Source organism: Marmota marmota, unplaced genomic scaffold, assembly GCF_001458135.2.
Source record: "Marmota marmota marmota unplaced genomic scaffold, marMar, whole genome shotgun sequence".
Lineage (NCBI taxonomy): Eukaryota > Metazoa > Chordata > Mammalia > Rodentia > Sciuridae > Marmota > Marmota marmota.
This window is the reverse complement of record NW_026000016.1, coordinates 27,299,807-27,312,161: the sequence shown is the minus strand read 5'-3', so window position 1 is coordinate 27,312,161 and position 12,355 is coordinate 27,299,807. Positions and strand designations below refer to the sequence as shown.

Below are 12,355 nucleotides of genomic sequence, written 5' to 3'. Positions count from 1 at the left end.
TACAAGGGTCCCATTTTAACCACATTCTACACTTATTATTTTCTTGGAGTGTGTTTTGTTTGCATTTTTGTTTTGTTTTTTTGTATTAGTCATCCTAATAGGTGTGAGGTTGTATTGCCTTGCAGATTTGATTTGTGATTTCCTAATGATTAACAATGCAGAGCATCTTTTCATTTTCTTTTTTAGCCATTATATATCTTCTTTGGATGAATGTCACCTCTGGAAGTACCGAATTTAGATTTTATTCTGACACAACTCATATGTCTTAATATAGACTTTTTGGAATATCACCAATTCTTGGTTATTCTCTTTTCTTGAACAAATTGCTTGACTTAGAATCTAACACATATGCAAAGACAGAAGAGAGGGGAAAAATGCCAAGTCATACCTTTGAAAAATGGGCCATATAGAGAAGCAATTTCTTGCCATTTTGTTTTAGTTTCATATAAAGTACTGAATATATTTTGTTATCCTTTCTTATTATTCTACAAGTATACCTAAAAATGCTCCTGAATCTTTCATTAAAATGTCTGGTCAGCCAGAAGAGATATATTTAAACAGTTGTACCCCCAATGAAGTTGTTTCTGGATAAAGAACATGTGAAGGATCGTTTTATTTCATTTCCACAGTATTTTTTTCTTTTGTTCCTAGTCAGAGAGTCGTTGAATAAAAATGTTAGTTTTATTGCTTATAGTGCATTCACTTACCACACAGGCACAGAACCATTTATGTTCACTTAGTTAAAATTCTTTTCGAAACCAAGTCTCTGAGACTGATCTGTTAAATCTAAGTTACATAGCTCATTTGTGCATAGATAGCACTGAGAGACATCTCTTGTTTCTACTCATTACCAGAATGTTGTAGTGTCTTGTAAGCAGGTGAATTTTTTCAAATAAATATTTCAATTGGCTCTCTGCTTGAGTCTTGTCTTTTTTTTTTTAACAGAACTATATCTACCTGTTTTCTTTAACAGTTGTTTCGAGAAGTAAGAATAATGAAGATACTGAATCATCCTAATATAGGTATGCAATTTATATATACAATTAATGACAAAGTATTATCCTTAATTTGAGGGTATTTGAAAAGGTCCAATGTTAAGGATGCTTTATATAAACTGAAAAAAAGTGATAACCTGGGAAAGTGATACATTGTATAAAAAAAGATGATAAGGAAGTTAACTGAAGATTACAAATTATGTTTTTTACTATCTTGATGTCTTCTGCTTATCACCAGAATAATTGGTATAACTTGGAGCTAATACATACAAATATTTTTTACCTCCTTACTAAATCTGGGTACAGAGAGATTGCATACCATTTACATGTTTATAAGATATGAATTCCAGATATTTTGATAATATGCACTTGAGTGCATATTATCAAAATATGATAAGCAAAAGAACTTTGCATTTTAAAGAAAATGCTTACATTCAGTTTTAATGGATTTGGTTTTTGTGAGTTCTGATTTTCTCCATCTTTACAAAAAAAATTTATAGATCAGATATATTATTATACATAATTGTAAAAAGTAAAAAACCATGTAGTGCATGCTTATAATCCCAGCAGCTTGAGGGCCTGAGACAGGAGGATGGTGAGTTCAAAACCAGCCTCAGCACAAGCGAGGCATTAGCAACTCAGGAAGATACTGTCTCTAAATAAAAAACATGAAATAGGGCTGGGGATGTGACTCGGCGGTCAAGTGCCCCTGAGTTCAATCCTTGGTATCCTCCCAGTTATTTAAAAATCTGCTCATTTTTATACACTTGTTTCTTGAGCATTTAGAAATCTTATTTGTATATAGCTATTGTGATTATTTGTGGTGAAGACTTTCAACTGTGTAAGTCTAATTTAGTTTCTTTTGCCAGACACTTTTATAGTATCACATAAATTTAGATTTTTTTTTTTTTTTGTATCAAAGTTCGCTTAGTTTTTTATGAGACCTCATTACAACATAGTCTGTTTTTAAGCTTTGGTTAAACTTTTATATTTCTGATTTTTAAGATTTCACTTTTATTAACTTACTCTTAATTAGAAAAGGTAATTTTTTTTAATCTTAGAAACTTTTTTCACTTAAGAAGTTTGGGCATATACTTTTCTTCTGTAGGAGTAATACTCTTGAGAGACTTTTTGAGTTTCAAGTTGTAGTTAAACATTTTTAGCAAATACTCCAATTTTCCACTTGTTTAGTGTTACATTAGATTTGCTTAGCATATCCATTCTGTGCTAACAATCATAAAGTTATATCTTTAATTTTTTTTACAGTGAAATTGTTTGAAGTTATAGAAACTGAGAAGACCCTCTATTTAGTCATGGAGTATGCAAGTGGGGGTAAGAAATGAGGGGGATTGAAAAGTTCCCTTTAATGACACAGAATTAATAACACCTAACAGTTCAGCATGACATTTGCTTTCAGTGTTATAAACCAATCTATAATTTATTAAAATGCCTTTAAAAATTATAATCTTAAGGAAAATTCAGTGTTTGTTTTCAAGACCTTTTAGTCCTACATTATAAATAGAAGTTTTGGCTTATTTAAAAAATACTTAGGGACTTTTTTTGTTTTGGAATCTTTTGACTGTTTTGATTTGCATATTTAAATACAATATATTATGATTAGGAACTCTTGGCTCTAAATAGAATCTCAGTACAGAAAATACTGAGATTTAATCAAGTGTATAGTAAAAGTATGTTTGAGGTCATATGTTTATTTCACTGAATGTTCACATGTGACAGATTTTTCAATTTATGTACTTTTCCAAAATAATCCATAAAATGTTTCAATTTAAATAAGTATCTATATATTTTATATTAGAGCACTGCCTTGACAAGGAGATAGAAAGATACATATGTAGATTTTTAAGTGCTGAGATATAATAGAAAATCACATTTATTTTCTTCGTATAACAATACATTGACTCAAAATTATTATTATTGGGACTTCTCTGGAATTTATTTAAAATTTATGGAATTAAATCATTTAACAAGTAAAAAAAAGAGTACCTAAAGAAACATTTTGAAGACCTAGAGAACTTAAGCAACTGGAAAAGAAAGGATAGCTGAAATTACTTGGTTGTTTAACTTTTTGTGTTCAACAGAAAAACTTAGTGTTTAACTTAATATTTAGTCCTTTTAACTTGTAAAGTTAATAGATTTTATGGTGATGCATATTTTACGCACACTGGAATACAGAGGGATTTAGTCTGTAGCATGTACACTATATATTTTTATATGGTCTCAGATTTCTAGGAATTTTACTATAAATATTAAACATACTTGATTACATTTTCAGTGATTTATACAGATTAGATGTTTTAGTGGATTTGCTTTTTATGAAACTTTTTCACTCTGAAAATATTTTGATATAGGTTTTTTTAATTTAACATGAAAATCTGGGTCAGTAATGCTTATTATTACTGGATTTTTATAATTTATTATTTATATAGTCATGCAAATTTGCATAAAACAGATCTATAATAAAAGTAATAAACCTGCAAATATCACATAGTGAATTTTTATTTTTCTATCCTTTAGTTAGATATGAGAACCTGGAATGTTATTTTTAGTTCATTTAGACTATTTTTTTTTTTTAAGGAAAAATAGTTTGGGGCTAGACATGCTTTGAAATGAGAAATTATAGGGCATTAAAATCTATGCATACCTTTCTGTGGTTGTGAAGGTCCACCACAAGGCTGGGTTAATATTAATATAAGAGCTGATTTAACTGTTACCGGCATGTACAGTCAAGTCTCTATTGGTGCTAATGAAAGGGAGTGATGGAGGAACAGAACTCACAGGGTCATCACTGCTTTCCTTTAGTGGCATAGCTGGGAGGGGCAGCAGGGAGTGGGATAGAGAAATGGGTTCTGGCATTCTACCCAATCCAGCCAGTCTCTCATTCAATTCTGATACCTGGTGATAACTTTTCGTTGGTTCTTGCTGATCAGTGATTCTGTAACACAACTATCATGGTTCTTTGGTAGTAAATATAGAATCATTTTCTTGCCCTTTAAATCCATAAATGGCATGGTGACTATGGAAAATAAAAGACTTAATATTTTTCATCTGAAATATCTAGATACTTTAAGATTGAATGTGACATGCACACTAGAAATTCAGCGTGAACAAGAGCTGAGTCAGACAGCTACCTCTTTGCCAGGAGTTGATTACTTGATTCTTATTCACTAATGGATTTTCAGTGATTAGGAAATTAGGGAAATCCTTCATGATTTTTGAAGCATATTTAATCCAAAGGAACCTATAAAAAATAGGTGTCAGCGCTACTCTGAAATAGTGTATTTATTCCTTCTTTTGTTCATGCCAACAGTATTTATTAAACATTTACCAGGTAATATTCTAGGTCCTGGGAATAAACAAATGAGCAAAGTTAAAGTCTCTGCCCTCAGGAAGATTACAGTAGAGTTGAAGAAGCAAATCATACACCAACAGTATATGATAAGTGAAGAGCTAAGTTACATAAATATCTGAAGTACGAGCAATCTAGGAATAACTTATGAATAAATCCAAATTTTTGAAATCTTGCAGACATCTTTTCTAGCCTCAATCTATATATCTAGAATTAACTACTTTGATGGGTTAACTGAAATTAACAACATTAACACATATCTAGAATTAACTGCTTTGATGAGTCAACTAGAGCATCCATTCATTTCTCTGTTCTCATCCCATTTAATCACTTATGTATTCTTGATATAATATGCTGTTCAGCATTGTAGATATATAAGTTCATCTGACATATCCATTACATATTTGATTTTTAATATTTTGCTTATATCCTAGGATTGATATTGCATATATGTATATGTAATATATTTGTATACCTAGGCACAAAGATATCATTTATTGAGTGCTTACTATATGCCAGTCATTGTGCCAAGCACATGCATTATTTCATTTATTCCTCACACCAGCCATGTGAATAGGCAGTTAATGAAGTTTAGAAATCTAAATGTTTTCTAGTAGCTACTTAGAATTCATGCCAAAATTGGTCATATTCTAAAGCTTGAGTTTTAACTACTCTGCTGTACTTTACAAGAACTCTTTAAATCATTTTGCAGAATTTTAATATTCATGTATGTCTATATAGTGTAAATTACAAGGACATAAAATAAAATTTTCTCTGACACTGAGATAACTTTTTTAATATTGTAATTAAACATTATTTGTTTTCTAAACTATTACTGATGAGGGAAAAATGAAAAAAAAAAAAAAACTAGGAACATGTGAATAATGGATCCAGCAAAAATTTTCTTCAGCTTCTAGTTATTTTCAAATTATTTCAAGACATATTTGTTGCCTATGCACTTTGTATTCTGTCATGGAGATGAAGATACAAATAAAGTACAGATATTATGAAGTTGTTCAAGTAGTTTGCAGTTCTTTGGGTATAATAGAGATATATTCAAGGATTATTTAATTCTGCATAATTTGTAGTTAGCTACCAAAATAAATGAGTAGAGTAAGAAAAGCATAATCAGAATATCGAAAGGAAAAGAAAGAAGTCAATGTGGTAATTAAGTAGTGAGATGGAATTTGACCAAGACTATATTATGCATAGAAACAGAAAGCCAACATAATATGACTTTATTTTGTTTGAAATGGAGTCCTCAATACAAAGCCAAATATAATTTTTGATTGCCCATGCTGTGGCTTCCATTTATTAGCATGGATAATAAAGAATTGACTATATTTTTACATAATACCTGAAAGCAGAAAATGAATTTTCTTGGTTATGTTTTTATAATTTTTAAAAGAATTTTGTTAAATCATACATTGCTGCTCAATTCTATATGGGATTTTTCCTTTTCTTTTTAAATTTTTTTTCCTACTTGTATATTAGGTTGTGACTTACACAGACATAAGCAGAAAATTGTGGGCCAAAAGTTTCTTTATAAATAAGGCAAAGTCTTGATATTGTATATATTGTTAACCAAAGATCTACATATATTTTACTGTCTGCTTTACCTTTCTGATTCAGGTGAAGTGTTTGATTACTTAGTTGCCCATGGAAGAATGAAAGAGAAAGAGGCCCGTGCAAAATTTAGGCAGGTATGGAAAGTAGTTTTCAACTTTGTTTTGCTGATATTTTCAGTGATGTACAGTGGAGAGTATCACAAACTGGACTTTAAAAGTACCTGGCATTTTTGTTAAAGTATGATTTTAAAAGAAGTATGATTGTCATACTTAAGAATGGAAAAAAAGCCTATTTTCCTGAATTTAAATTTAAAATAGTTGCAGATAGTTACTTTTATATGGTCATAAATAGTGAATTTTTGTAAGTGAAACTCATCTTGTTAACTCTTTGAGTATTGGAAATATAGACCAGACTAAGATAGAAAAGAAACACTTAATCCTTTCATGCTTATGTCCAGTAATTCTTACCAAGTATTATTAACTTTATGTATACAGCATATAAGTGTACTATTTAAAGAGGTTGTTATATTATTTTTTATAATAAAAGGTGTCAAAATCTAATACTCATAGATTTAAAGAATATAGTTAATTTTATTTAGTCTTATAGGGAAGGAATCATGATGCCTATGTGGTTGAAGGCTGTGGTAAGACATTCATATTTCCAATTCAACTTCAATATGACTTGTTACATAAATGATAAAATAAGAAAAATAATTTGAATCCATCTAGAATTTTTATTTTTTAATTTTTATGACTCAAGTAGTTAAAATAAACCTGCTTAATAAACTATAATAGAATGACTAATTAATGAGTTGTAAACCATTCATAAAATGTACTAAAGTAAAGTTTCAGCAGAAAACATTATATCTCAAACTTTCCCTCAGTCAATTTAAAATTTTCCTTTAAAACGGCTCAATACCTCTTTTCTAAGCATTAACACTGATTGTACAATTAAAGAGGTTCTATGATCAGTATGTTTGGACAACACTGAATGCCCACATATGATCTGTCTCTTGAGTAGTTATGTGTATGTTAACATATTAAACACTCAGATGTCCTCAAGGGCAAGGGAAGTCAATACCTATTTGTTCTGGACATGGCATTCTCCAGATTGATTGTGGAGTGACTTTGTTTTGTGAAACTCTTATTATTGATATTTTACAGAATTATTACCTTTTTAAGCACAGTTGGTGAAATGCTTTATACCAAAGCCATGCATAATCCTTTTTTCAGGATAGATTCCTAGATGTGTTAATATAAAAAAGTGAAGGGAAAAGGGAAAAGCAACTAATAATGAGAAAAGCAACATTAAGAAGATGAAATTATGTTCAGCCCCTCGCTGTTAAATTCTTTCCTGTCCTGGGACAAAATTCTAAGCTTACTCTTAAGTAAAGCACTGCAAACTTCACTTTTGTTCTTCTTTCATTATAAGTCACAGTAGTTTTAGTTAGTAGCAGACCTGCAAGTCAATTCCAATTGGTGTTAAATATTTCCACTGATATATTAATGTATATTTTAAAGATGATTGCTACTTATACTTTTTAAATTAGTCAGCTAATTTCACTTTTTTACTGAAAAATACACTCATGTAGAAAATTATTCTTGGTACTATATGAAACTAGAGAAGTTGAAAATGCCTGCTATTCTAAAAAACTCACTATCATGGCTGGTGGACAAAAGTAGGATAAGAAGTTAGGACAAAAATATTTTCATATACCTTGCACACACATAGGACCTTGGGTCCTGTCCCTGGCACTGCAAAAAAGAAAAAAGATTTTTTTTTAAATACAGATCAAATAAATACTAAAATTGGTTTGGTCTTTTGAATAAAGTCTGAATTATTTAGAAATCAGATTTATATTCCTCATGTTGCTGAAGCTGTGTCAAATTAATGCTGTTTAAAATATAAAACAATGAAAAATATTTTCTTTAAAATTATTCATGTGCAGTAAATATTAAATGTATTTAATATCTGTATGTGTTCCCCCAAAATTGGAAAGTTTATTTCTGAGGAGCTTATTTTTCTTTCTGGATTTAACATGAACTTCTAAAGAATCAATAAAAGTAGATTTTCTTTTCTTTTATTTTTTTTTCTGTATTTTATGGACTTTTTTTGGCAGTAAAAAGGATGTACTACATTAGCAAGGATATACAAATACATGTCTTTGATCCCACTGTGAGACACACCAAAGATGTATATGACAGTTTAAGACCATTTGTCAGCTGTCACTCATAGAATACCTCTGCATTCCTGAAATTTGAGGGGCTACAAAAAAATCATAGTATTGCTTTCAATATAGGAACTTCTGACCCACTTATAATTAATGGCAGAGCAACCTCAACCACTGCACCTTCCCCAAAACACACTGACATTTGTAGCCTTAAGGCTGATTATAAATCCATTTTCAAGGTCCATAGTAAAAGGATCATCAAGAAGCTCCCACATACTATTTATGGGATACAGAATGTTTTGAGATGGGAGAGTCTAACCACAGAATAATGCAGTGAAACTGGTTTGTGGATGGAGAAGTTTGCTGTGAGTCAGAAGCCAGAACTTCTCTTGTGGCAGAGACTGTTCCCTATAATGCAAGCATAGAAACACTGTGAACCACCACATTGAATGAATGCTAGCTCAGAGGTCATTCTTTGTGATAATACATGCTTAATACAGAGAATTCTCTTTAATTAGCTTTCCATTATTAAAGCTTAAAGGCGTGGAGAATTTTTGATTCCAGATATCCCTGTGGAACTGCTTTCATGAAGACCATTCTGTCTGACGTGAAATGCATGGCTTCTGATTATATTTGATAACCAAATCATTATTTGCAGCACACCTTCACTGTATCTTACAGATGTGTGACTTGTAAAAGATAATAGCATTATCAGCAAAATTCTGTCATCTGTGATACAAAGTTGCCTGGTACTATAACCTATGTGGTATATTCAATAAAATATGCATATAAATGTAGAGCGTCCTATGTCCAGCAAACATAATTTAGTGAAAATTGGGTGTTGGAATCTTGAAGCATTACTGCTTAAAAAGACTAATAGAACAAATATTTGCTGTTAGGTTCTACAGTATTTTAAAAGCCTCTAACTTCTAAATGATCATAAGCATTCATAGTCACCCTGCCCCAAACTTAGTGGTTCTATAGTACTTGCTTATTTGGGAATTCAAGGACTTTTCCCAGCCTCTGTATCAAAGTTGAACTCCCACCCTCATCATTTTTCTGTCAATTTTTCAAATACATTGTGTCCCCTTGTCGTTAATACATTTCACCACCTTACCCCCCTACTTCCCCATACCAAAATCTCAACATTTTCAAATATTTCCGTCCTTCAAGAATGGCTTAGATCAAATAGTACCTATTCCAGGAAGCATTTCCAACTGAAATTATTCTGTATCTTTTATTATTCTCTCACTATTTTGTACTGCTTTTATGATGTTATCTTGTATTACAGTTACTCATGCACATGTTTTTCCTTTTCAGTCAGATTGTAAGCTTCTTAAGAGCAGAGTTCATGTAGTGTTCATTTTTGTGTTCCCCTAGCAGCCAGCACATTTTCTTGCACATAGCAGGTACTCAATAAACTGTTGAATCAAATGAATTCAAGTGAATTATATATTATTCATTTTATGTTGATTATTTTGTTTTGAATTCATGTCTTCTCTGTCTTTGAACCATTTCAATACACATTAGAATTATTTTCTAATACCAAAATATCAGTTTCACTCTTACTTTGAAGTTCTTTTTTTCACCCATATTCCTATTAGTCTGATCATATTTCACATCACCTTTAGACTTTAAAAAATCTCATTTCTTTCTCCATTTGTAATAACTAACCAATGTTCAGCATTCAAACTGTGTTTACATTTAAATGAATCCACAGAATTGAATGTTCTGCTGTGCATTAAAATGGTCGTTGCCTTATACATCAGATACAATACAAAATAGCCTTTTCATTGATTGTTATCAGAGTCTTCCCATTTCCTTATTTTGCGTAGTAAAGAACTGTCATAAAATTGTTTATAATCTACTTCTCACTTTATATTTTAGCCTTTAAACTTGTTTAAACTGTCTTCCCTGTTTAGTCCTTGTCACCAAAGAGATATTGTAATGGTTAAAAATTATGGCGACATACCAAACGTAATTATAAGTGTAAAATTCTTTGCTTTTCTGAATTAGTGAGAGGTGTAAGATTAAATTTCATTTTCATTTTGATAACTGGGTGTTTTTAGGGCTCAAAATTTTTTTCTATTTATGTTTAAACAGATAAATATAAGATATTACTAAATACTTCATTAAAAAGGTCTTAACAAATTAAGGAAACATGCCTAGAACACATTGATGTTATTCCTAACATCAGAGATTTGTTTTTTAACTCTAGCCAGATAATACTAATTCATGTATGTTAAAGTACTTATTTCAACACTGTAATAAGCCCTTTGGCCAAAAATACAAATTATACACATTCAGTCATGTAATCAGACAAAACCTTCATGGGCTCTGACAAAAAATATTTTAGTATGTATTAGTAAGACAATATTATATTCCCCCATTTTCGACATTGAAGAGCAAAAGTTTTATCACTTAAATCTGCATAGTTTTCTTAACTAAAGGAATAGTGAAATGACTAACTATCACTTTGAAATCTGAGGTAGTAATTTATTTAAATTGGAGGTGGTGATTGTAGAAAAATCAGAGTGTCTTTACCATAAAATAATTTTGACTCTTATTCAAATGTTTATTTCAGATTGTGTCTGCCGTACAGTATTGCCATCAAAAGTGCATTGTTCACCGTGATCTTAAGGTAAGCATCTGATTTTATAACAAAAAAATCTTGATTAGCAGATATTTAATAATAAATTTGGAGCTGACTCTTTGATTACCTAACCAGTTCTAAGTGCTATGCAGGTAGTTTTTATATAATTCTCATGATAATTTTATGAAAGGATCCATAAGCAAATGAAGAAAAATATGGATATGAAGTTACTTAGCTCAAAGACTAGAGGATATTATTCACCTTTGATTACCTTGTTTTAAATAGATAAACACAAAACTCTGTCCCCAACAAAAAAGCCTGAGGTCTCATTCAGACAGAGGCAGGGTCAAAGTACAAATCCATGTTCACCTATATAGTCAGTGTCCATTCTCTGCATTAAAGCTCAAAATAAGGAAAGCTTCTAAATGTTTTTATGAACATTAAAATATATGAAAAAATCAAGAAATGATGGTGGCCAACTAGGTTTCAAAAGAAAATGAAAGTAGAATCTCTGAGCTAAAATATTTTAGTTTTTTTCTTCTTTTCTTCATTCTTCCAAATCTATTTTGCATTGTTCTTTATCTCTTTATCTAGGAGTTTATTTTTATTTTTCACTTCTTTTTCCATTGCCTTTATCAATTACTAGTACCAGTTTGGGATATATTTGAATACACTTTTTTAAACGGTTGTTAAAATTGTTAACTTGTTTTTTGGCTCCATTTCTCTGAGCTTACAGACTTTCTACTGCTCCAAATGTTTCTGTTTCTCACTTTCCTCCTTCAGATAGTTCAAGGGGAAATCACTTTCACAAAGGAAGAAAAGATTGTTCCCTAGCTTTTATGTTTGACTCTCAGCTTATCATCTCATTTCTTACATGGAAAAAAAAATTTTGCCAAAAAATCTTGTTTAACACCATTGATGTTTTCCCTCCAGTCCAGTGGAGAGAATTTTCCCAGTTGTTTCTAATAGGAGAGCTTGGAACCCCTTGCAGCTCTCATCTGAGGCAGAATGGGTACTTTAATATCCATCCAGACAGTTCAAGGGAGACTAAAGAAGATTCGGCTTGCTCACAGACAGCCTCAGAAACATACACTGAACAGACCCTTACATCAGAACTTCATTTTTTTTTCTACACAGTCCATAATTGTTAGGATCTCATATAAATCTCTCAAATGTATTTGTTTTGTAATATTTATATCAAAAGTGATACCACATTTTTAATTCCCTATTTTGAGTGTGAAGCATATTTCCATTTTCCAAAACAATGTCCCAAGCCAGTATACCATAAAATAAGGAAAAGACGAAGGGATGTGAAAGGAAAAGAAAAAGGAATGTGAGGCAGGGAACAGATATATGATAGGTAGAGTGCCTGGTGCTGATGCCTGTTGGAGCCTCCAGAGGTAGAGCAGAAGTGTCTCTGATTTTCATTTTGGCCAAATTTTACTGTTTTGGAATCTGATAAAACATACCTACAAGATAACCTCTAACTTTGTTAGCCTGTTCATCAATTGAAACTCAGAGTTTGAAATGAAATTTGTATAAAAGCAAGTCCTTTAATGAATTGCTTGCATTTACAAATGGCACATTTAAAATTTTATCTTGGAATGATTCTGTGATCAGATTTTAGGAAACCAGCCTAGGGAGGCTGTATGATTGTGTTT

General features: G+C 31.0%; 1 protein-coding gene across 4 annotated transcripts in view; it reads left to right on the top strand.

Moving 5' to 3' along the window:
• The window catches only part of Mark1 (microtubule affinity regulating kinase 1), a 107,452-nt gene that overhangs the window by 64,621 nt on the left and 30,476 nt on the right, over positions 1-12,355 (top strand). For 2 of the 4 annotated variants that reach the window (XM_048809338.1, XM_015483625.2), the window contains exons 4-7: positions 974-1,022; positions 2,262-2,327; positions 5,995-6,065; positions 10,686-10,742. In XM_048809338.1, the coding sequence (XP_048665295.1) occupies positions 995-1,022; positions 2,262-2,327; positions 5,995-6,065; positions 10,686-10,742 (222 nt within the window). In that variant the 5' untranslated portion in view covers positions 974-994. Of the gene's footprint in view, positions 1-945; positions 1,023-2,261; positions 2,328-5,994; positions 6,066-10,685; positions 10,743-12,355 lie in introns of all 4 variants that reach the window. The other 2 variants (XM_048809337.1, XM_048809339.1) reach the window with 2 other exon arrangements.